Genomic DNA, 22,348 nt, shown 5'->3' with positions numbered 1-22,348 from the left:
GTACAATTGATACCTGTCCCCCGACGCGGCTTATTATGATCTTGACTCAAGGAGCGGTCCAATATACCTCCGTGTTCAATCTTGCTTCTTTCTCATAGCATGGTTTCCGGTCGTGCCATCGTAATTACTGTTCGAGTCACTTATCTACCCGGCAAGGCTGCAATCTTCTACCCCGGAGGCCTGGACAATGCTTTGAAGTTCCTCCTTGCCGACTTGACTTCGCTCTCACTTCCCCACCCCGAGGCATCCAATGTCCTGATATTGTCGACGGGAGTCCTGGATCTGTACTGGGAGACAACTGAAAGAAGCGTACGTTACCTTCTTTCCTGATTTTCTTGATCCCATGCACTGGTAATAGATCTTACATCATACTCTAGTCGGGAAAATCGCGAGCCCATCGAAAGATTGGTTGCAAATTTTAACAGGCCAGTTGATGTACAAGAGTTTGTCTGAGTGAAGGTCATCCACACTGACACGAACTTTTCAGTCAGAAGATGGTATACAAAGAGGAGTGAGATATCTTTCCCTTTCCACTACTGTTCTAATCTTGACAGACTTGACAAAACACTGAAGGACATCATCTTTACTCAGCTGAACTCTACCAACTGCAACCATGTCTCTCTGAAGAGAAGAGGTCGCCCTTCTCTTTCGGCATCATCCGCCAAGGTGGCAGAGTTTTCACCTTCATCCGAGCCCACTGCGCAGCCGTCAAGCGTGTCAGTATACCCCCAAAATCTGAGCTCAACAGAGGATGCTACATCACAAAGGCTTACTGAAAGTGCCGTTGAAATGGAACCCGGATTAGAGGTAAGTAGAGCAACATTCCCAGAAAGACGAGCGACTCAATTTCAAGAATGCCTCTTTAGGCACCACTTTCCCACGACGGTGCAAACCTGCTGCCACTCAGCCAGTGCTCTCCAAAAGCAGATCTATCAGCCAACGACGCCCCCTCACATGCGGAAGAGATGCTACCATCACATGTAAACCTTTCCATTGACTTAAAAACACTGATGCTAAGTGCTGTATTGTTAGACCGGTATATGCGTATCTCGCCCAGATTCTGTGTCAACACCACCGCCGGCGAAACGCGTCTATCGTGAACAAGAGATAACACAATTAATGCAAGAGCTAGAGCATCTCAACCGGGAGGTCACCAGCCTCGCTGCAAAGCGAGCAGAGATAAGGGAACGACTGAAAGATGCAGGTGCTACAGACATCCCTTTGTGTGATTCATCTGTGGAGGATTTCGGTTCGTAGCATTTGTTATAGAATTTCTTGTTCTTATGCCCATATGATTTGCAGCTTGTCGTATCCGATTGAGAGCCCTTGAGGTAGAGATTGAAATCGAACGACAGAAGAGGATTGAGTACGAGCTGGTGCTCGAGGACATTCGGAGGGAGTGCAAATTCCCGTTCATTGTGCCCTCTTTGCTTGATGCTTTCGTTGAAGTCTCCAAATTGACTAATGCCGCTGTGAAACATTGATCTAGTTCTATACTGATGTATTATGGTGTATGGTGTTAACCCACCCTCTGTGTTACTATCTGAATAACACTTATTGACTGTCTGATACATATGTATGTTTTCATCTGGTTCTTTTGTTGTTGAGATCACAATGCCATGATGACATGTGGCACAGGCCTCGCCATGCACGTACTACACGGTTCGTGGGTCCAGACCACACAGCTATTGAGATAACTTAAATGTGGAGCCTCTTGAAGTCCAGTATGTCAAATTGATAGCCCAGCCTTGAAGCGACTTGACAGTGAGAGAAGTGTTCTGAGATTAATGGGTTATATGTTGGTCAGTACTGTCGGGATTTTGCTGGAAAGTTCTAGAAAGGGCAATCCGGCATCATGCCGAGAGTTGATGAGTAAGCTCGAGAGAAAGAGAAAGTTGTAGTAAATTCTAGATACAAGCCTGGAGAGTATAAATACGAGCTCTGTAGGAGCTGCAGAATAAGGAGTTCATACCTTCCGGCCTTACCAGCCCGGAGTCTACCCTGCGCAACACCGAGGATTTCCAACAAGTACAACAGTACAAGCAGTCATTACTGCGAACGTCTCACTGGATTTGTATTGGATACCACTTGGGAGCGACCTGGGAACGGCTGCGGAGACGCCATCACTGAGCTAAGTTTAGGCAGGCACCTCCCGTGTCAGCATGATAAGCTGTGACTCAGCTCATCATCCAATCAACGATGTTGAATTCGTGATACTTTCCCTCAAAGCCAACTCTGCGATTGTTTCGCGTCGCAAAACAAATCGCTGCATCTCTCATCACCACAGGGACCCCCTCTTAGTGCAAATTTACGCTGAAACTGTCAGCGAATAGCGCCAACACATCCGTGTTGCCGCGGTTGCCCGACTCCGATCGGCTACGTGATCTGGATCGATGTATTTATACCGTTTAGAGTCATGCGAATGCGAGCCCTTGCCGAATGACGCATGTTCTTTGCTTTTGGTCCTTCTGTAGGCTTTAATAACTCTTAGCATCTTGGGATTTCGAACGGTCCATTTGCCCATCGCAATGTTCAATCCACTTCATCCGCCACCATCACCTCCTGCTTTTGCAGGTGACCATGTGTTACCAGAGGAGGACGCGGCGTTCGTACTTTTATGCTAGACTCCTCCCATCGCCTACTAAAATTGATTCCACAGAATTCTTTCAAGGTTGATTTTCCAATGGTTAGGCCCGTTTCTTGCCGTTGGCTTCTCAAGGCCTCTCGAAAAAGAAGGTGAGGGTTCTGAGTCGTGTGAAACACATCATATTTATCATCCCTTTCTAGATTTATGGCGGCTACCCCAGAAACATACTACCGGTTCGGTCACTGATGATGTAGAAATCAACTTCTACTCTCGATGTCCTCCTGAACAAAGGCCTTTCCCCCTCCGTCACAAACTTCCTAACGACGCTGAAGTTCCTGACTCGAGGGAATCACTTGAAAACGCTGAAAATCGTGCACCTGACGCTAAAAGGAAGTCAACTATAAAATACGATTCGTCTCTAACGAAGGCACTTCATCGAACATTCTTTGTTCGTTTCTGGTCTGCTGGAGTATGCAAACTAGTCGGAGGTAATTGGCTATATAAATCATCCTGAATGAATCCTAATCACTCTTGCGTTTTAGACACGTTGAAGACCGCCACGCCTTTGGTGACAAAACTCCTACTGACATGGTTGACTGAGTCGTATGACTACTACCGTCTGACGGATGAACAAAGAGTATCGGGAGTAATGGAACGTCCAAAGGGAATTGGCTACGGCATCGGACTTGGCTTTGCGATTTTTGTGATGCAAGGTATGACGGCCCTGAGTTCATGTTTCTCGCATACTCACCTAGATCACAGAAGCTGCCAGCTTGGTAGGGTAATATTTCTGCAATCTGATAAATCTACTCACTTGCCTTTCACAGTTCACAAATCACTATTTTCAGTGTACGCCGTCGATCCCATCTCCATCTCATGATTGAGCTGATTCTAAAAGCAGTCAGTATGATAACTGGGTTGTTATTAAGGACCGGAGTAAGCCATTGGCACGGTTCTCACATTGCTTGCGCACTGAGCCCTTATATTAGATCATTGGGAGTATCTTTCGAAAGTCTTTGAGACTTTCTGGACGAGCCCGGCTTGAGCATAGTGTTGGGAAGATTACTACCATGATTTCTTCAGATGCAAGTCGTCTTGACCGGCTCTGCATGTATATCCACAAGTAAGTTATCCTGTATCATTCACAGCATTTCATTGACTAATATTCGTATAGCGCATGGGTGGCTCCAATCCAGGTAATGTATCCATCCACAGCTCGTGTTTTTTGGTCATTAAATATCGGGCGTAGATTGTAATTGTTATTGGGCTCCTGATTAATAACGTTCGTCTGTTTTCTCTGTCACAGCATTCTTTTTCTAATAACAAACAGCTTGGATATTCTGCCTTGGTTGGCCTTGGTGTATGCTTATTTTATATTTTTTGCATATCATGCCCACATACTTTCCATAGGTTCTCGTTTTCAGCTTTCCGATGCAACTATACATTGGTCGCATCATGTTTGGTCTTCGAAAGAAGAGCATTAAGATCACAGACGCTCGTGTACGAGGCACGACAGAGGTGCGTGTCGGTCGTTCCTTGCCGGATAAGTTGAGACCGATCATTACTAGGTTCTTCAAGGCATCCGACTTATAAAATTTTACGCATGGGAGAGTTTCTACTCGTTCCAGATCGGTAAGCTACGCCAGAAGGAAATCAGCATTATCAAGCAAGCCGCGTATGTAGTCGTTGATTCCTTTGACCAGCAGCTAACGGATGCATATAGGCTTGCCCGTGCGGGACTTATTGCCATCGTCACTTTCATTCCTGTTCTTTCGTCGGTCCTGTCATTTGTAAGCACCTCATTGCGTAATGAAAAGTACTTCGATGACAAGACAAATTTAGATTACTTATGGGCTCACCGGACACAGTCTCAATATTGCCATCATCTTCAGTTCTCTACAATTCTTCAATGTATGTGTCCACGGTTCTTCTCACATCCGTTGTTGAATCTCGCCTCTAGATCATTCGAACTCCTCTCATGTTCTTACCTCTAATTGTCACTGCCGTCTCCGATGCATTAGTGGCATTAGGTCGTATCTCCAAGTTTCTGACGGCCGAGGAACTTTCCAATCAATACATCGTCAATGAAGACAGTAAACATGCCGTGGAAGTCGACGGGACCTTTACTTGGGAAACGGTGGAGCGACCCGACAGCCTCAAGTTTGGACCTCCTCGTGGTGGGAAACCTGACAAGCGGGATAAACAGAAGACATTGCCCCTCTCGAAGGCAGATGTCGATGATACTTCTTCGCAAACGGCAACTGATCAACCCTTCGAACTCCAAGATCTTCGCATGACTATTCCTAAGGGTGGCTTCGTGGCTATCGTAGGCCGTGTCGGCTCCGGAAAGGTATGAATGATGTCCTACTGCACTTCCTTTTATCCTTACGCTACCTTAAGAGTTCGATTTTGCAAGCCCTGATCGGTGAAATGCGACGGATCAAGGGCGAGGTACGTCGCTGTGAATTGTGCGCTGCTGCGTTATTAACTCCCCGGCAGGTTATTTTCGGTGGTTCGGTGGCCTACGCGCCTCAGAATGCTTGGATCAAGAATGCCACTGTGCGAGAGAACATTTTGTTTGGCCAAGACCTCGACGAAGATAGGTCGGTAACAGTATGCTCATCTGTTTTGCTTACCCTGATCTAATGAAAATCAGACTCCAACAAGTTATTACCGCTTGCAGCCTGGAACATGATCTTGCCATGCTTCCCCAAGGAGAAGAAACGGAAATTGGCGAGAAGGGAATCAATTTGAGTGGTGCGTATTTCTATCTTATTTTCTCTCTAGGTCTATCTCAACGTCTCCTTAGGCGGCCAGAAAGTGAGCTATGCATCATCATTTCATCATTTTACTGACACTCGTATAGGCTCGCGTATCCTTGGCCCGTGTTGCATACTCCCCGTCAGATATAGTGCTTCTTGATGACCCGCTCTCAGCCGTAGACGCGTACGTTGGCAAGGCTATCCTAGATAACTGTCTGCTCAAGGGACCCCTTGCTTCGAAAACGAGGCTTCTTGTCACCCATGCATTGCACGTCCTAGATAAAGTGGACTACATCTATGTTGTCGACGACGGCGTAATTAAAGAGCAGGGAACGTTCGCTGTGCGTACTTCAACATCACAGACATCTGCTTGCTAAGTATACGAACAGAACCTTATGGATAGTAGTGTCATCTTCTCTCGTATCATGGAAGAATATGGGACAATGGAGATCGACGAAGATACGCCGGAGAAAAGCGACGTTGTTGACATCAAGGGAGAGAAAGCAAGCACAGACACACTGAAAGACAAGAAGGGAGCTCTCATGCAGACAGAAGAAAGATATACTGGAGCTGTTACTTGGACGACGTATCGTGACTACCTGCGCTTCGCTGGAGGTGTTATCTGGGCACCGATTTTGCTGTCTCTGCTAGTCTTGAACCAGTGTTCCCAAGGTCAGCACCTTTTCTCACCCTATACCGTTGTCGCTTATCCATATCCTCAGTCGGAAATAACCTCTTTTTGGGTTTCTGGACTGGAGAAAGTATTCACGGATTCACCCAAGGACAGTATATGGCTGTCTACGCCGGTCTCGGTACTTCTTCATATTACTCGTACGCATTCGTTTTCCAATGTCATTTCAGGCATCTCCCAAGCAGTCTTTACTTTCTTAGTGACAGCCGGCTTTGCGTCAGTAAGCTTTATCTTCGCTTTGCTCCCGAATTAACGGTCCACAATAGCATGGCTGCATTGATTGCTAGCTTATCCCTGTTCAAAACTGCATTGTCAAGAGTATTGAGATCTCCGGTCTCTTTCTTCGACACGACTCCTGTCGGTGAGAACTGCGAATTCTTGCAGTTCGTATGCCTCGAGCTGAAGCATCAATGATAGGTCGGATATTGTCAAGACTTTCAAAGGACCAAGACACTTTGGATAATGAACTGGCCACAATTCTCGCGCAGGTACTGCGAATCTTGTACCGTTGATAATCCCATCTGATCGTATTCAACAGTTCCTTACCACTTTCAGTTCCGTCGTTGGAACAATCGCACTCGTTTTCTACACATTTCCGCTCCTTGGGATCATCTTTGGTCCCATGATCGTTCTGTACTACTTGGTGGCGATGTATTACCGTCGATCGTCTGTGGAGACCAAGCGACTTGACTCCCTTATGCGTTCAGCTTTATACAGCTCTTACTCAGGTTTGTGGTGGCATCACACCACAACAACACGTGACTTATAAGTACGGACGCGTTTAGAAACATTGACTGGTCTTGCGACGATACGAGCGTTCCGTGAACAGGTATGGTACGGGTTTGCAAGAATTCTTAGTTCTTATTTATTGTATTCTCTCAGGACCGTTCCATTAGGAATGCTGAATCTGGACTCGACTTGGAGAACAGGGCATATTACATGACTATTTCCATTCAACGATGGCTCAGTGTCCGTCTCGATATTTTTGGGAACGTCCTCATCCTCGGAATAGCCCTTTTTGCCGCTGGATATAGAAATACCGTCAACCCGTCCAAGATCGGAGTTGTCTTGACGTATACGTTGAACAGTAGGTCCCTAATATGCTTACTCGGGGCGGTCTTTAACAAATCTTTTCCAGTCACACAGATTTTCTGTAAGCTTACATTTCACGGTCCCGGGTCACATCCACTAATCCGTCATCTAGCTGACATGGTATCCCAATTCGCACAAAATGAGCAGAACATGAATGCGGTGGAGCGTGTACTGGTGTATACAGAGTTGACATCGGAAGGGAACACCATTCCACCGGACGAGCCATCCGCTGAATGGCCTGAAAAAGGCGTTATCAGTTTTGAAGACGTTTCCCTGGCCTATAGGGAAGGACTCCCACTCGTCCTTCACGGCGTCAGCTTCAAAATCAATTCCGGCGAGAAGGTGGGAATTGTAGGCAGGACCGGAGCAGGTGATTTCAAATTTCAGCAGCCCTGTACGAGTATTCTGATCTAGATTGACAGGCAAGAGCTCCTTACTGCAGGCCCTCTTTCGGTGAGGTATCTTTCCTGTACCCTTTTATAGATTAACTCAACCATTTTGTAGAATTGTCGAACTTCAAGGAGGAAGGGTAGAGATAGACGGCCACGACATCAGCAAAATAGAACTCGATACCCTTAGAGGCCGCCTGGCACTAGTACCTCAAGATACGACGATGTTTCTGGGAACTTTACGGGATAACCTGTATGATACCTTTCATCTCGATGGTCATGGTTGTTTTTTAACGCCACATAGTGATCCTCAGGGCTCACGCACGGATGCCGAACTCATATCGGTTCTCCAGCGCTCGTGGCTTCTCCCTCCGGACGGCGTCAAGGATGCAGTAGCTGAGGCCAAGTTCAGCTTGGATGCGACCGTAGGAGATGAAGGTAAGACGATCCCACAATCTTTTTGCTGCGTATACTGACGAGCGTTTTCCAGGGTCTAATTTTAGTGCGGGTGAGAAGCAACTGCTCGCTCTTGGCCGTGCGCTGGTCAAAAATAGTAGAATCATTATTCTGGTACGTTAGGTATGATCATTGATGGCAGGCAGCTTATTGATATTGCTCAGGACGAAGCGACGAGTAGCGTGGATGTCGAAACAGATGCGAAACTACAGAGGACGATCCAAACCGAATTTTCTTCTTCGACAGTGCTTTGCATAGCCCACAGACTGAATACAATAGGTCAGCTCCACCTATATATGAACTAGGACCACGAACTCACATCATTTTGAACAGCTTACTACGACCGTGTAATGGTGATGGATGCCGGAGAACTGGCAGAGTTCGACACGGTCATGAACTTGTTCGACAAAGAGGATTCTATCTTCAAGTCGTTGTGCAATGAGGCAAACTTACAACGTTCCGACATTGAGCGCATTCGGATAGATCACGGAAAAGCAGCCATATAGATTTAGTAGCTCATATATATTCCACGCACTTCTCGGCATACCCTTAATTAGATATCTGCATCTTTCCCTCCATGACTTGGACTGCGTTGCCTGCCAGCTCAACGGATGCCACCTCTCCATTAGAGACACTGGAGAATACCCTGACTTCGCTTCGCCGACCTATCTCAATCCCTTGTACAAGTTTGAATGCCCAGTTGCCATCACCGTTCTGTTGTCCCAACCAGCCACCCAAAGCACAAGCAGCAGACCCTGTAGCGGGGTCCTCGTAGCTCCCTTTGAACATTCGAGTCCGTATCGTCCCATCCGCCATTCGCACAAACGCGTACAGCTTGGCAGGTCCTCCTGCTCCCTTCCAGTCTCCTAGATATTCATCTGGCAAGCTGAACCACTGAGCATAGGGCTGTAACTTTGCTAGCGCCTCTTCGGAAGAAAGTTCGACCATGATGAAGGTCATTCCTTTGACGATGGAAACCTGGATTATTACTGAGGGGACGCAAGATTTTTCAGAGGAATGCAACATACCACCGGCTCTGCACCATCCACGCCGTTAACGTAGTCGCTATCCTTCAAGGCGGGCTGCTTCGCCTTCAGAATATCATTCAAGTATGGTGTATGCACCTTGAAGTCAACAGGTACTTTCAAGCGCACGCCCGCGTCCTCGCGGGATACCAATACGTCCCCGGCTTTCGTCCGTAATGTGAGCTTGTCCTTGCCGGTTTTCGATAGCAGATAACATCCTGCACCCACTGTAGGATGACCAGCAAATGGCAGCTCTTGGGATGGGGTAAAGATGGAGATGGGAAATACGGCTCCCGAGTCTGGTAATTCTTCTCGGTCATGAACGAAGACTGTTTCTGAAAAACTGAATTCGCGAGCGATAAGCACTCGTTGCTGCTGCGATACGTGAGATGACTCTGGAGATGATAGATGGACGATTGCCAATGGATTTCCTCGAAATGGCGTCGTTGTAAACACGTCGAGAGTGGTATAATGCAGCGCCGCCATCGTGGCTGCGACGAGAGTATACCTTTTACCAACGTCGGACGGAATCGCCTGAAAAGGGCTGCCTTTGCCGCCACGTTTCGACCCTGATAGCATATGTGCCGACCGACGAGCAACAGTCGGGGCCGCCAAAAGATTCAAGATAATTGATACAAGTCATTGGACGACAGTGGTGAGAGTACGAAGACAACGAGGGTCACGATGCCAATGCCACAGCTCTTTCCGTTACCATCAGCACCATCATTAGCACCGACGGCTCACCTTCTTATCACCATGTCATTTTCGTTTATTTGGAAGTATACCGACCCTAGCTTGCAGCATCCAAAACGAAGCCACAAGAGTTGTGTGTTTTACGACCGCATACATCCAGGAATGCTTTGACTGAATAAGTATTTCGACCTCTTCCCACTGTTGCATGTGTAATGACTCGGCGCTGCGCCCAGAATCTCTTCATTGACATTCTTTGCTGACGGCATAATACACCCTTTTCTTGACCGTCCGCTTCACCAAGTTTCATTGCATATGCTCCGTTGCTCTCACTGCGGAGGTGACCTGATACACATGCCGTTATTGTCTGGGGTACACGTATTTTGAAGTTACGCACGATTCATCCAGATATTCTCCAGAGGACAACGCTATACGTATATGGCGTCTTCCTACGTTCTCGGGATCCATCTCGCACTTGACTCTTACTCTCTTCTTCGTTGATGATAAAAAGGACGAGTGCTTGCCTCAACGTATTCAACATGACACGAAGAGCTCCCTCCACTTCCCCTCCTAGAAATGCAAAACGTGCCAAGATAGAGCATTTAACTCTTAATGACTTCAAGGATGGCGTTTTTCTGGCACCAATGGTGCGCTCTGGTGCTCGTATGTTTGAGCCTATAAAGATGATTTCGAGAATATTCTCATCTTTAATCGTAGCTTGGAATGTCCGTCTAACGACCGTTTCCAATGCTACTACTTGTGAGCTCGAGACAGCTCAGAACGCCCAACAGAAAGGTCAGGGAATTGTTGGCTGCTCTCATGGCAACTGCTCTTCCCGAAGAGACGCTGGATTCCTAGGACTCCGGAAGCTAACGCTCTTGTGGGTAATGTGGCGGACGCTTACGAGGAAGGTTTTTGAAGCATATTTTTCCAACATAAAGGTGCTCGGTGGCTGTCGAGGGGTACCATGAATTCGGGACTCTCGATCCCTCTTTGGGCGGGTGGGTACGTACTTCAGCATTCAGGGCGGACGGCCTTAGGCGCTAAGTCTCGTTAACCGTTCAATCTCCACGCCCTATGTAATTACCTCTGTTCATTTCCGCCACTTCGTTTTTCTTGTCCACTTGAGGGTCCTCCCCTTGCCGGAGCAAAGGGGAAAGGAGGCTATAGTGACTAGTGCATCGGCACGTATCCCCGACTCGGCTTTCGGGATTCGGACATTCATGGACTCTTCATCTTGCGTGTCAGAATGCTCAAGAGTTGAGGCTGTACGTAGCTGAGGTCCAACTTTGCGATGAACGCTGCTTGACTCGTATCCTCTGTTGTGCGCCCGAAGGTTCATCTATTTGCGCTTTACATGAACTTCAAAGTCATTGATAGCGTTTTATGTAGCCTGGTGATCAAAACCATCGGAGGACACTTTAAAAAGTTCTCGTTCGTTTTTTGGATCCCCACCCCATTGTGGATGTTCGTGCTTTGAAAATTCTTTCAAGTTCTCAGAGTCGCAAACCAGTTTGGAACTCTTACCCTCGCCAGTCCGGTTTTTAGATCCAGGACTCGCTCTATCGCGCTCTCTTTCTAGGATGACTCATACTTACTTGTTCACCACCAAGGTCATGTCCGGAGGTAATCGTCGAGCCAGAGAGACATTGCGATTAGAGTGGTAATTCCATTCTTCCTTTAGATATCTCATCGACTTTCAATTCTGAAGCGAAGGGAACCCGCAGAGAACCATTTTGCACCACGAATTCTAGCAGAAGAAAAAAAAATTGTCTCGTAAATCAGAAAATAGAAAGCTGATAATAGTGAACGCAACATTCTCTCCTTTGTGGCGCTGCTGCTCTCAAAACGTTCGGGCAATCATTCGTCATGCTGATCAGATTATGTTCTTGAAAATAGTGGAACCAATATTATCTCCACGCCTGGAGTCGGTCAGAGCTGAAGGTACAAAAGGCTACGTTAATTCTCAAGTCGTGCAACATTCGTCGTTAAACAATCAACATCCTCCTTCAAATGCTCTCTCGTCTCTCAACTGTCTCTCTTGCCCTCTTGGCTTTGCCTCTCCTCGCTGCCACAAGCGTAGTTCCTAAACAATCCACCAACACCACCGTGTCCTGGGGAAAATGCAACACCGGATCCGCACAGTGTTACAAGTCTGTGCTTCTCTGCCTCGGAGCGATTCGAACTAATCGATATCGTTCATCAGCCCAAATCCAGTGCCGCTCAGAACGTCCTCGGTTTACTGGGGATTCCAATCGGCGATATCACCGCTGGAGTGTGGGTCTTCTTGTGCAGCATATCTGTTCATCTCGAACTAAACTTATGCTCTCCGCAGTAGTCTAACTTGCGGCCCCATCACGGTCATTGGTCTTGGCACCACCCAGTGTGCGAACCAGCCCGTTTGCTGTGGCAACAACGACTACGTGAGTATCGGGCTATCCTTCTTGAAGAAGTGAATGTTGACACAAACAACAGAACGGTTTTGTTTCTCTTGGTTGCACTCCCATCAACGTTGGCGCGTAAGTTTTCCATGGTAGACCTATTCATTTGTTTCTTTCATGGCTCAGGCTATACCACATACGATACCCATTTAGAACGCCTTCGTCCATATACTCATTTTTTGGCTCTTCCGCTTTTGCGAACTTGAAGAAGTGGCCAGAACATAGCAGTTCTGATGCTCAGCATGGAAGATTCCTCGGATCCTTGCAAACAATATTAGGTCTGTTGGCTCAAGCGAGCTGAGCAAAGGGAGGTATATTGCTTCTACTCCGATCATATTCCGCCTTGGACTTACCAGTACGGCTACCGTCCATGCGAATCCGCGGAAGACGTCAGTTGGGCTGTTTCCGTCGACTACGGTGCTGGTGAGAACCAAGTTCTGTTAAGCTTCGTTAGACTCAAAATACCCTCGTTGCTCCTTAGATGAAGCACGCATAAGTCATTAACCTCGATGTTAACGAAATTGTTGATAAGCTCAGGCGCTACTGACCAGAGGCACTTCATTGTACTTATTGTCGAAAGATTGCGACGAAATGGCACATGCAATAAGCCTAAATTAGTATTTTGATGAAAGTAGAGATCAATCTTGATGCTTCTGTATGACATCGATTATCATCACACTCGTTCATTTGGCGCACCGATGTCATCGATACTTCAGTGCTCGAGCTACTGCTGATTCTCTCCGAGCACCTCTAGGCGCGCTGTATTGGCTTAATCATCACGAAAGGGGCCGCTGCCGTACGCATTACGCGACTTTTCGTCCACGATGACCCGACCGCGCCAAATTGAACCCGCCCTAACTCTGGTCTGTTGCCCCAGAGTCCAGGGACTATCAAACTGCCGTTGGCCACCCCCTACACCAAGCCTATCCAAGCCACAAAAGCCTTATTTCTCGCGCGTGGGTTTCTGCGCAGAAAACCCCATGGGAACAGTTTTCTCGATCTTATCATGTGGGGTCCTAACCGAGGACCCGTTCCTGCGTAATGTTCCTATTTGCATCGGACCGCGCCCTGTATTGTCCCCGCATGGCGCCCTCGATCCGATTTTCGGTTGTCTAAACTTGATACGAACGTAAAAATAACATATAGCCTCTCTCTCTGCGTCGACAGTTCGACTCAGCCTTCCTGCATAACGGTAAACGACATCACCCCTACCACGAGGCCAACAGGACTAGCAAAAAAGTCCCGGACGGAGTGTATATAACCCGGTAGAGCTCGTCTTTTTTTCGCTCAGAGTCAGCGTATCAGTCTCTTCCCATGTCTCGTTCCTCAGAGAAACTCGGCCAGTCCTCCGCCAGCTTGGGGGAAATTCCTACTGAGTCCAATCTTGATCCCGTGCCCATGCACGACGTCCAGATTGAGCCCAACTGGTGGTGGAAGTATCGGTACGCCTACCTCTCGAGGTCCGCAACGTCGACTAACTTGCCACAGCCAAATCCTCCGGGAGCCCGCCGCCGAGTTCGCTGGTACGATGCTCCTCGTTATCTTTGGTACCGGCGTCAACTGCCAAGCTGGTTTGTCCACCAATACAGGGGTGGCGTCCTCTCCCAAAGGTGTGAGTAATTGTCTCATATTCTGAAGAGAAGCTGCGCGGTCACTCAACGGATTTGCATCTCAGGACTGGGGCTCAGTATGCTTGGGCTGGGGAGCTGGTCTGTACTGATGTGGCATGTCATTGTTGTGCTTCTTATTGAAAGATTCTTCTAGCTATCGCACTCGGTGCATGGGTGAGTGGTGGTGTTTCTGGCGGTCATATCAATCCTGCGGTACCGCATTTCTCGTCTCGAATCTTGTGTGGCGTTTACTTATGTTCCAGATTACTCTGGCTTTCGCTACGTGGCGCGGATTTCCGTGGAAGAAAGTTCCTGGTAAGGCCGTTTGACTTTAGCGAGATGAATCAACATTTAATTTTGCTACAGTATACATTATTTCTCAATTACTAGGTGGAATTGTTGGTGCCGGAATTGTTTATTCCAATTACTTCCATGCGATTGATATCGTGGAGGGAGGACGTGGAGTCAGGACTCTACTCACCGCAGGAAACTTCGGCACAATCCCCGTAAGCGCTTTCCCACTCGGTCCTTGAAATGTTTGTATTCACATCCTCTTTCCGTCAAGCTTGACTACATGACGAATGTCTCCTGTTTCTTCTCCGAATTTCTGGGAACGGCAATCCTTGTACTCGTCCTACTTGCTGTGCTCGACTCGCGTAATGGCGCACCACCGAGTGGCCTCGTCCCTCTCGTGCTTTTCGTAACCTTCCTCGGAATAACAGCTTCTTTGGGCATGGAGACGTGTAAGTGGGATTACACTTTACCTCCGCACGTTTCATACAATTTTCACAGCGTTCGCGATCAACCCTGCTCGCGATCTAGGTCCAAGACTTCTCACCTCCATGGTCGGCTACGGGAAAGCCGTCTACACGTTCAGACAGTAAGCTCGTTTCGTTGTTTTGTAACAAAACATTCAATCCGGCATGCTTTAGTCATTATTGGATTTGGTGCCCCATCATGGCACCAATTCTAGGCGCACAGGTGGCTGCTATGTTTTATGATGTATTCATTTACCAAGGACACGAAAGTATTGTTAACAGGCGGTAAGGAACCTCTCTCATGATCTGAAATGTCGGACTGAGCTGGAATGCAGCAGCGGAAAAATTGGGAGGCGCCTTGCGGATATGGTTTGAATAGAGACACAGTATGTCGGCTCCACAGTGAGCGCACTCAAATTTATGGTTTGCGTCAGAGGTCAACATGATTTGTACCTCCGAATGCAGGTGTTTCCCTAAGGCCTATGGCCTCTGTGGATCCTTTTCAATGCACAACCAATAAAATATTATGTATTGCAGTGATTACTTCCTTATGACGTTCGTCCAATGTAGACACATTTTATAGGGTTATATGTGCAGTCAGATTTGAAGCATCTCCACTTGACGACGGTGTGGATCAGTAACGGCATCATGTTATATTGCCTCCATAGACACCGTCTCTGAGCTGCGGAGCATTGGGCTTTAGAGCCGATCTTGGATTCAGTGGTTTCGTGAGAAAGCGACTCGGACGTCAGACATTGTTCTGGAATCGTCGGCTTTAGTCGGCAAATCTGCCACGGTCATGTGATGTTGATTTGCACCTTTTGAATCTGAGGAGCGGGTTTCCTTGCCACCACCATCATGTTGACCTCCCGTCCAATCTCAAGAAACAATGACCTCATTGGGCACCGACAAATGCTTTCCAAGACTCCCGGGCGCGTTATGCATCAGAACGAAAACGCGAACAGAGGCCCAGCGACTGTTCATGGGAAAGGCAAGAACACACTCCTGCAGACACCATTTAATGGAGGGAAGTTCAGTGAGTCACCCTCGCATTGTTCAGTTTTTACCTATATCTTATTTTTCTGCACAAGACAAGGAAGGAACGCAGGGCAAACAAGCACCATCGCGACCACTTGTTGACAAAACGCCTTTTCCAAATCGCACAGATGTACAGTTCCAAACACCCTATACCTTCAGTTTTGATAAGCTTTCGTCGCCCGATTCAATTCTTCGACCAAGCTCCCTCAGGCGGCACGTTCGCGTTCCCAGAAGTGCGACAAAGAGCTTCGAAACGCCCATCAACACGGGAAATCCTTGGCAGTGCGATGTGAGCATAGGATCTCCCGAACTTGTGGTACAACAGTTAGTGCTGGAGGATGATCTGGATGAAGTTGAGTACATGGCGCCCAATACCCTAGGTTAGTTTGCTTCAAGACACTATACTTCTTCAACCTCGCTCATGTTTCCCTCAGACATGCCCTATGTCCCGCCGTTCGGTTTTGACTTCCCTGATTATAAGTCCGTTGGAAAGACACTTCTTGAGATTGCTCGTGGGCCACCCTACGAAAACGAGCCTCCGCCACTGCCAGAGGTAAAGGATGATGAACTGGGCATGTCAGCGTGGGATAGGTTGTTACCTCTTCCAGACCTTGGTGCGTCCTTGACGTCATGTTTATAGCGCTCTGTTGACATTAATAACAGAAGATGACGGTCCAAAGAGGGTTATACGCAAGGACATCCACCCTAAGCCTAATTCGACGTCTGCACGAACCACACCAACACGAACTGTAGGAAAGACAGTGTCTGCAACCAAATCTACTCCTAATCCCTCTTCTCGTACTGGTACAGCAGTATCTACCAAACTTAAGCCGATCACTTTTGCCAACAAAGCAACGTCGCGCCCCGCCACTGCTACTTCTCTTCGTCAGCCAGTGGTTCCTATGAAGAGCTCACGGCCAGCAACATCCCAGTCTGTGACTACAGCATCGATGCGTTCAAGAGTCGTTCCAATGCGACCCACTTCGGGTACACAGTCGCGGGTCGTGCAGAAGCCGGCGGCTCTTCTTAAGCACGCATCTTCGGCTACAAACACCAAGCGAACGGTGAAAAAGCCTGCAGAAGACCCCTTGGTCGTGAAGTTGGAGCAAGACTTGGAAGATTTTATGTTTGCGGTGTAAGCCCCGTTTACTATCTGACATTGGAGGACATTGATATCTCGGTTTGTATCTCGGATTGCTTTGTATTCGCATTTTCCCAATTCATACAATTTGGTAACCCTTTAGGCCCAAATCAGACACTTCGTAAAATAACCGTCGACAAACAGTGTCCCAAATTCCTTGACACGAAACTTCAATAGCCACTTTGACCTCGACACCGTACCACAAAATCAGCCACTCGTTTCACCCTTCCTCTCGAGTCTCGACCCGTCTCTCGCGCCACGCTACAGCCCCCAACTACGCAATTTCTTTCCTACATGTCACTACCCACTCTGTGCACTCCGCAAGGCAGGCCCGCCCGCAACCACTCGGTCGCCGCTGTCTTGGACCTGGTATTTTTGCGTCAAGTCTTAGATGACCCTGTTAAAGGCGAACAGCAATATTACTTATACAAGCTCTACTTCTACATGGTCATGTCTAACCTCTATCTACTCGGATATATATCCCTTGCCCTTCAAATAGTCGGTAATAATTCGGACACTCTCCGCAACATCTGTCGTCGACGTGTCAATGTGAATTTCTGGATTCTCTGGAGCTTCATATGGTGCTGAGATTCCGGTAAAGTCTACAGCCAATTTTGAATGCGCTGTTCATGGGATTTTTTTGCCGCAACTCACCCTTGATTTCTCCGGCACGAGCTTTCTTGTATAGTCCCTTGGGATCACGTTGCTCGACAACATGGAGAGGCGCATCAACAAACGCCTCAATAAACGGCAACGATGCTTGCTCGTGTATTTCCCGAGCAAACGCCCGATCGGCGCGATACGGCGAGATGAAGGCGGTGATAGCGATGCATGAAGCATCTGCAAATAGCTTGGAGACCTACCCAGACCATCAATACAGACATCTTAAACGAGAGCGAAAGAACATACTTCGCTCGTACGGCGAATATTCTCGTTCCTCGACTTCTCGTCAAAGCCCAGATCCTTGTTCAGCCCGAATCTGACGTTGTCGCCGTCGAGGCGGTAGGAGAACTTGTGGAGATGAAGTAGGTGCTGTTCCAATGCACACGCGATGGTCGACTGTTACGACGAGCGTGTCAGCGTCAGCGTGCAGCCTCCAAACAGCTACGTGACGATCGTACCTTTCCACTAGCACTCAAACCCGTCAACCAAATAGTGGCGCCCTTTTGTGTGAGGAGACCTGTTCGCTCTTCAGCAGAGACGGAACCTGGGAACGCGGATTAGTCTTCAATGAATTCCACCCAATACAAGACTAGCCCTACCAGGGTGGAAAGTAATGTTTGTGGCCATCTTGGGATGTGGAATACTCGTGTACTACCGATCCACTGCACCGTTACAGGCCTTTTATACAGAACATTAAGGACTGGGAAAAAAAGTAAGTTGGTCATAGTTGCATGTGCAGAAAGGAGGGCTCGTCATTTTGTCACCATAATTGCATGACGGAGTCACGCGCCTGACAAAGCGGACGCGTCAATCACTGTGACAACACGAATACTTGTCGCGACTCGGACTGTCCATCAGAATATGTACACAAAACTACATCCATTTTGAAAAACTACGTATTAGATATGTTGTACAACATCTAATATATATGATTGAAAAGAACATCCAACAAAAGTATTAGAAGTGAATTCCAAGAACATTGAGAAGGGTCGTCCTAAGTAAAATGGTATAGATAGGTAAGTAATCCAAGCCTTTATATAGATCCAAAAGCATATATACAGCAGAAATGAGATAAGATTCTCAAAGAGAGTAAGGAAGAAAGGAAGGCTGTGTTAACCCCAGTCAACAACCAGACCTCCAGGACCCGCACCAGCAAGGCCTATTTCACGCTTGGACTCACGATCTATCCATCTGAGTGTCCGCTTATCACTCTGTAGCAGAGGCTTCAGCTTCTTGAAACAATCGGCATTGTGATCCTGTCAAACGATAAACGAATAAGCATTCCAGCATACACAGGTGACAAATCGCACCTTTATCCATGCTTTCTCCTCCTTGGTCAGCATGCTGTCCTTGATCATGCGCGTCTGGATGGGGACACAAGTCAGACGTTCAAACGAGAGCCAGATCGGTCCATTGAATTCTCCCCGGGTCTGAGCAAAGAGCGAAGTCAAATGATGGACACGAGGGAAGAGATGGACCTAGAACATACCGTGACACGACGCACAGAGAGGGCCGACTCAATACGAATACCCCACTTCCCATCGTTGTCTATACAAAAAACATCAGTCATTCGCCACCCGAGTGTGATTGATCACAACTCACAAAACCCAGGTTCATTGGTGACGACATGCCCCGGAACCAAAGGCACATTACTCGAAAATCCTTGCGGGCCTTCATGCACAGTCAGGAATGATCCAAAGCCGTGTCCGGTTCCGTGCTATCGCAGTACCGCTGTTAGCATTACGTCATGACCTTCGGTCGCAATCCGCTTACCAAGTAATTGTAGCCTTCCTTCCACAGGGCTCGACGTGCCAGAACGTCTAGTTGACGGCCAGATGTACCTTCCGGGAACACAGCGGTATCGATTGCAATCTAGAGATAGGACCATGAGGACATTTCCATAATTATAGAAGCAGAGTCCAAAAACATACATGACCTTGCAGAACTCTTGTGAATGCTTCACATTGCTCCGCGTCTGGTCGACCAAAATGTATGGTTCGAGTAGTGTCACATGTCCCGTCCCGGTACTGTCCTCCCGAGTCGCTAAATGATATGTCAGACTCACATGTCTCTTTGCGAAGAAACCCGGAACTCACTTGAGATACGGAGTGCCCTTGTCAATCATCCGTGCTTCTGACTTGCGGGGCGAGTAATGGGGAAGAGCAGCGTTCGGTCCGCTTGCGGATATGTTCTGGTAAGCAAGGCCCATGAAATACTCTTGCTTCCTGCGGAATTCTGTTAAGCGTTGTGCGGCTTCCCACTCTGTGATATCGTAGCCGGCATTCAGCTTGTCCTCAAGCCAAGCCAAGAACTGGACCTGTTCGTATGGTTCAGTCGGAAAGGTCGTAAATGATTTGGGCTAAACGCACGTAGGCAACTCCATCTCGCATGTACGCTCTTCTCAGACCCTTCAACTCCGTCTCATTCTTGACTGAAATCATGTATTCCACATGTGACGGTAGTACACTACACCGGTAGTGCGACAGCACAAGTGAGATAGTATAAGAAGACTGCGGTGATATTATGATCTGCCGTGCTACTTCAATTCACCATACAAAAGCCCAAATAGAAAATGCGTCGTACCTTGCCTTCACCCCATTCTCTCTTGCGCAGGAAGGCCCAGATGTCGCTGTAGTCTCGCCGCAATACCTTTAATTCTTCCAAGTAAGAGGCGATGTTTTCAGTTACTTTGGATCCCTCCAAGAATAAGATAACGCTGTCGAGTCCGATGAAGAGATATGCATGGAAGAGCGGGTTGAATGGGATATCTGAACCTCGCAGATTCAATAAGTACGCTGTAAGTAAATTGTAAATTGGGGTCAACAAAAACATGTAGCCGAACAGAAAGAATGATACACACCTATCTGAGGCAAGGATGTGACGAGCGCTCCGACCTGATATTGCGACGGCTTTGGTTCCGAGCGAGAGTAGGAAGGGACATCCGGAGGCTGGTTCTTAATCCACGCCTGGACCTTGGCAATCTTGGAAGCGGCCTCTTCGCCTGCGAAAAGACTCAGATACAAGCTCGCACTGCGCGAAGGAAAAACTAACCTGAAAATTGTATCGGTTGCTGGAAAACGGGCTCTTTCGACCTCGTGGGTTTACCTTTCCAAATCAAGTCGATGAGGTTCTGCACTGGATACGCCAATTTTGCCCCCAAAGGGTTGATCTTGGAACTGATAAGTATAGCTTGCTCGTACGGCAGCATACGTCCATCTATGCCAATTTTTGAGTTATGGGCGCGCGGCTGTATAATATTACCATGGCTGTTAGAGAAACTTAGAAAACGGAATCACTCACCACAAGCCAGTCTATCCAATCTTTTGGTTCCCCCGAGGCACCGGCACGAACCAGCTTCCAATTAGCATCCAATTGCTCTGTTGCTTGCATCCAGTACCGAGAATCAGTGATGAGGTAAGCCTCCGTCTTAGAGACGATTGCCTGTCCCGAAGAACCCGAAAATCTATCTCACGTCAGTCGGGATGTCAGTTGCGAGAAACAAAAACAAGCACCCTGAGATATATTGCCTTCGTTTGTCACTCTCCGCCACATATTCAGACCCGTGAGCATCTTCGCTTGGCACAATGCTAAGTCGAATGGAAATATTGAGCAGCAGTAAGGCAGAAGAGATGTAGCATACGCACTAGAAATCCAGCTGTTCTTTCTCCATCTGTTTCCGTAGCTCCGCTAATCTCTCCGACGTGTGCACCACGTCCCGCAAGGAATCAGCGAAAGTGTTTTTACGTTCAAGCGCAGATCCGACAAGTGTGCTTGAAGAATCATTGCTGCCGCGGGGCCTCTCAAAGGCATTGCTGCGGCCTGAACGATTCGAATGATGCGTTGATTTGCTGCGGTATGTGCTGTGCGTGTTCTGAGTAGTTCGACTGGCTTGCGTCGATTGGGAGTTCTGGCGTACAGGTGGCTGGTAGACAGGTAGGTCGACAGAAGGAGTCTTCGATCTCTGGGACTGCGACATTTCCCTGGTCAGCTCCGCTTCCTTCTCCTTCTCTCTCTGCTTGCCCAATCCCCATCCATACCCCCATCTGTTGGATAGTGTGGACTTCTTCGTGCCAGTCATAGTGTTTGAACGCTGAAGGCGTCCACTCTTCCCCGACTTTTCGAGCGGAGGAAGCTCCTTGGGGACTTCATCATACTTCTCCGAATCTGTTACGAAGGTGAGGTTGTCCACGGATGCAGTCATCGAAGATGAGGCTGATCTGGAGGCTGTGGAAGACCTAGAGGCCGTTAATGAAGCTTTAGAATGTTGAGACTGCGCCCTCTCCAGCTGTGACGCTGATCCCGTCATTGGTGGTACTGACATGCTCGAAAAAGAAAGGCGCCGTTTTTCTTTTTTCGAACCAAAAGGAAAGCATATGGGCGGAGGAGGCGGCGGCGGCGGCATGGTGGTGGTCGAGAAGAAGAGGGTATCGCTAGGCCCTGAGGCGCTGCCGGTTAGATATCAATCCAAGTCCCACGAGGACAGCAAGAAAGCGGCCTACTGTACCGAAGTCCAAACCTTCCAGCACGTTCACGTAATCCTCTGGAAAAGGAAAACACGTCAATGATCGATTGCACGTGACAAGAGCCTAGGCACTTGACGGTTCTGCCGCTTGCGTTTTCACCCTACTACTAGTCACTGGAGGGTTTTTATTAATGCAATGTCAAGTGGATCCCGTGAAAATAACATTCAAAGATGAGGGGTAGCTTTCCCCAGCTAATGATAGTCAGACAGGATGGCTGGAGTTGGCAAGGTCGACATAGGAGCAACGTCAACATTCCAGATGCTTCCGTTTTGTTGTTCACATGCCTCGCAATTCCAATGCTCCCCCTCGGAATGCGCAGTCAAGGTAAGAACCATCAGTTGAAAGGTCCCATCCAGAAGCTAGCCGTGGATTTCTGTGTATTCGTCTGAAGGAAAGGCGTGTATGGAGACTACGCAGTGACGTACAGGTGAGTCGCAGCCCCCGGTAATGTCCGAGTATATCCAGTAACGAGGCTAACCGAG

The 22,348-nt window shown here is 48.0% G+C and overlaps 9 protein-coding genes across 9 annotated transcripts; 6 read left to right on the top strand and 3 right to left on the bottom strand.

Moving 5' to 3' along the window:
• Positions 1 to 99: 99 nt before the first annotated feature.
• On the top strand, positions 100 to 1,484 carry BT62DRAFT_923820 (uncharacterized protein; the record flags this gene model as incomplete). Its single annotated transcript, XM_043184548.1, has 7 exons — positions 100 to 309; positions 359 to 435; positions 488 to 511; positions 555 to 807; positions 867 to 980; positions 1,033 to 1,249; positions 1,303 to 1,484. 7 exons carry the CDS (start codon positions 100 to 102, stop codon positions 1,482 to 1,484), a joined length of 1,077 nt encoding a protein of 358 aa, XP_043034285.1.
• A 1,044-nt stretch (positions 1,485 to 2,528) lies between these two features.
• On the top strand, positions 2,529 to 8,483 carry BT62DRAFT_909891 (multidrug resistance-associated ABC transporter; the record flags this gene model as incomplete). The annotated part of the gene is made up of 35 exons (XM_043183768.1): positions 2,529 to 2,605; positions 2,660 to 2,736; positions 2,788 to 3,075; positions 3,130 to 3,321; positions 3,486 to 3,523; positions 3,577 to 3,710; positions 3,762 to 3,783; positions 3,837 to 3,869; positions 3,918 to 3,947; positions 3,998 to 4,105; positions 4,156 to 4,262; positions 4,311 to 4,377; positions 4,430 to 4,498; positions 4,548 to 4,937; positions 4,988 to 5,038; positions 5,087 to 5,190; positions 5,244 to 5,344; positions 5,397 to 5,407; positions 5,454 to 5,690; positions 5,739 to 6,021; positions 6,072 to 6,161; positions 6,211 to 6,256; positions 6,307 to 6,401; positions 6,458 to 6,528; positions 6,579 to 6,768; positions 6,826 to 6,869; positions 6,923 to 7,127; positions 7,179 to 7,193; positions 7,245 to 7,502; positions 7,555 to 7,585; positions 7,637 to 7,774; positions 7,826 to 7,959; positions 8,012 to 8,091; positions 8,142 to 8,256; positions 8,311 to 8,483. 35 exons carry the CDS (start codon positions 2,529 to 2,531, stop codon positions 8,481 to 8,483), a joined length of 4,104 nt encoding a protein of 1,367 aa, XP_043034284.1.
• BT62DRAFT_937761 (Diaminopimelate epimerase-like protein) lies at positions 8,461 to 9,832 on the bottom strand. The gene is made up of 2 exons (XM_043187393.1): positions 9,006 to 9,832; positions 8,461 to 8,955 (listed from the first exon to the last, which is right to left on the bottom strand). Exons 1-2 carry the CDS (start codon positions 9,486 to 9,488, stop codon positions 8,527 to 8,529), a joined length of 912 nt encoding a protein of 303 aa, XP_043034283.1. The 5' UTR covers positions 9,489 to 9,832; the 3' UTR covers positions 8,461 to 8,526.
• Positions 9,833 to 10,056: 224 nt separating this feature from the next.
• On the top strand, positions 10,057 to 10,903 carry BT62DRAFT_573231 (uncharacterized protein). The gene is made up of 2 exons (XM_043181440.1): positions 10,057 to 10,355; positions 10,410 to 10,903. The coding sequence occupies exons 1-2, from the start codon at positions 10,193 to 10,195 to the stop codon at positions 10,661 to 10,663; spliced, it is 417 nt and encodes a 138-aa protein (XP_043034282.1). The 5' UTR covers positions 10,057 to 10,192; the 3' UTR covers positions 10,664 to 10,903.
• Positions 10,904 to 11,705: 802 nt separating this feature from the next.
• On the top strand, positions 11,706 to 12,215 carry BT62DRAFT_909798 (fungal hydrophobin; the record flags this gene model as incomplete). Its single annotated transcript, XM_043183763.1, is given in 4 exon segments — positions 11,706 to 11,849; positions 11,869 to 11,969; positions 12,028 to 12,115; positions 12,168 to 12,215. 4 exon segments carry the CDS (start codon positions 11,706 to 11,708, stop codon positions 12,213 to 12,215), a joined length of 381 nt encoding a protein of 126 aa, XP_043034281.1.
• Positions 12,216 to 13,357: 1,142 nt separating this feature from the next.
• BT62DRAFT_573061 (aquaporin) lies at positions 13,358 to 15,002 on the top strand. The gene is made up of 11 exons (XM_043181439.1): positions 13,358 to 13,575; positions 13,622 to 13,745; positions 13,809 to 13,842; positions 13,898 to 13,956; positions 14,007 to 14,058; positions 14,110 to 14,249; positions 14,309 to 14,486; positions 14,536 to 14,623; positions 14,676 to 14,786; positions 14,840 to 14,887; positions 14,967 to 15,002. Exons 1-10 carry the CDS (start codon positions 13,448 to 13,450, stop codon positions 14,874 to 14,876), a joined length of 951 nt encoding a protein of 316 aa, XP_043034280.1. The 5' UTR covers positions 13,358 to 13,447; the 3' UTR covers positions 14,877 to 14,887; positions 14,967 to 15,002.
• Positions 15,003 to 15,359: 357 nt separating this feature from the next.
• Positions 15,360 to 16,678, top strand: BT62DRAFT_923814 (uncharacterized protein; the record flags this gene model as incomplete). The annotated part of the gene is made up of 4 exons (XM_043184547.1): positions 15,360 to 15,537; positions 15,593 to 15,919; positions 15,974 to 16,153; positions 16,203 to 16,678. The coding sequence occupies 4 exons, from the start codon at positions 15,360 to 15,362 to the stop codon at positions 16,676 to 16,678; spliced, it is 1,161 nt and encodes a 386-aa protein (XP_043034279.1).
• A 174-nt stretch (positions 16,679 to 16,852) lies between these two features.
• BT62DRAFT_937754 (adenylylsulfate kinase) lies at positions 16,853 to 18,011 on the bottom strand. The gene is made up of 5 exons (XM_043187392.1): positions 17,943 to 18,011; positions 17,802 to 17,887; positions 17,590 to 17,739; positions 17,335 to 17,539; positions 16,853 to 17,282 (listed from the first exon to the last, which is right to left on the bottom strand). The coding sequence occupies exons 1-5, from the start codon at positions 17,968 to 17,970 to the stop codon at positions 17,146 to 17,148; spliced, it is 606 nt and encodes a 201-aa protein (XP_043034278.1). The 5' UTR covers positions 17,971 to 18,011; the 3' UTR covers positions 16,853 to 17,145.
• A 444-nt stretch (positions 18,012 to 18,455) lies between these two features.
• BT62DRAFT_909942 (Creatinase/aminopeptidase) lies at positions 18,456 to 21,319 on the bottom strand (the record flags this gene model as incomplete). Its single annotated transcript, XM_043183773.1, has 14 exons — positions 18,456 to 18,599; positions 18,654 to 18,773; positions 18,833 to 18,891; positions 18,946 to 19,060; positions 19,117 to 19,215; positions 19,275 to 19,386; positions 19,440 to 19,660; positions 19,713 to 19,871; positions 19,927 to 20,138; positions 20,204 to 20,344; positions 20,395 to 20,590; positions 20,644 to 20,806; positions 20,856 to 20,930; positions 20,988 to 21,319. 14 exons carry the CDS (start codon positions 21,317 to 21,319, stop codon positions 18,456 to 18,458), a joined length of 2,148 nt encoding a protein of 715 aa, XP_043034277.1.
• Between the last annotated feature and the right edge of the window lie 1,029 nt (positions 21,320 to 22,348).

This window comes from Guyanagaster necrorhizus, assembly GCF_019112545.1.
Source record: "Guyanagaster necrorhizus MCA 3950 unplaced genomic scaffold BT62scaffold_45, whole genome shotgun sequence".
Lineage (NCBI taxonomy): Eukaryota > Fungi > Basidiomycota > Agaricomycetes > Agaricales > Physalacriaceae > Guyanagaster > Guyanagaster necrorhizus.
The sequence above is the reverse complement of the archived record's forward strand: the minus strand, read 5'-3'. Positions and strand labels throughout refer to the sequence as shown.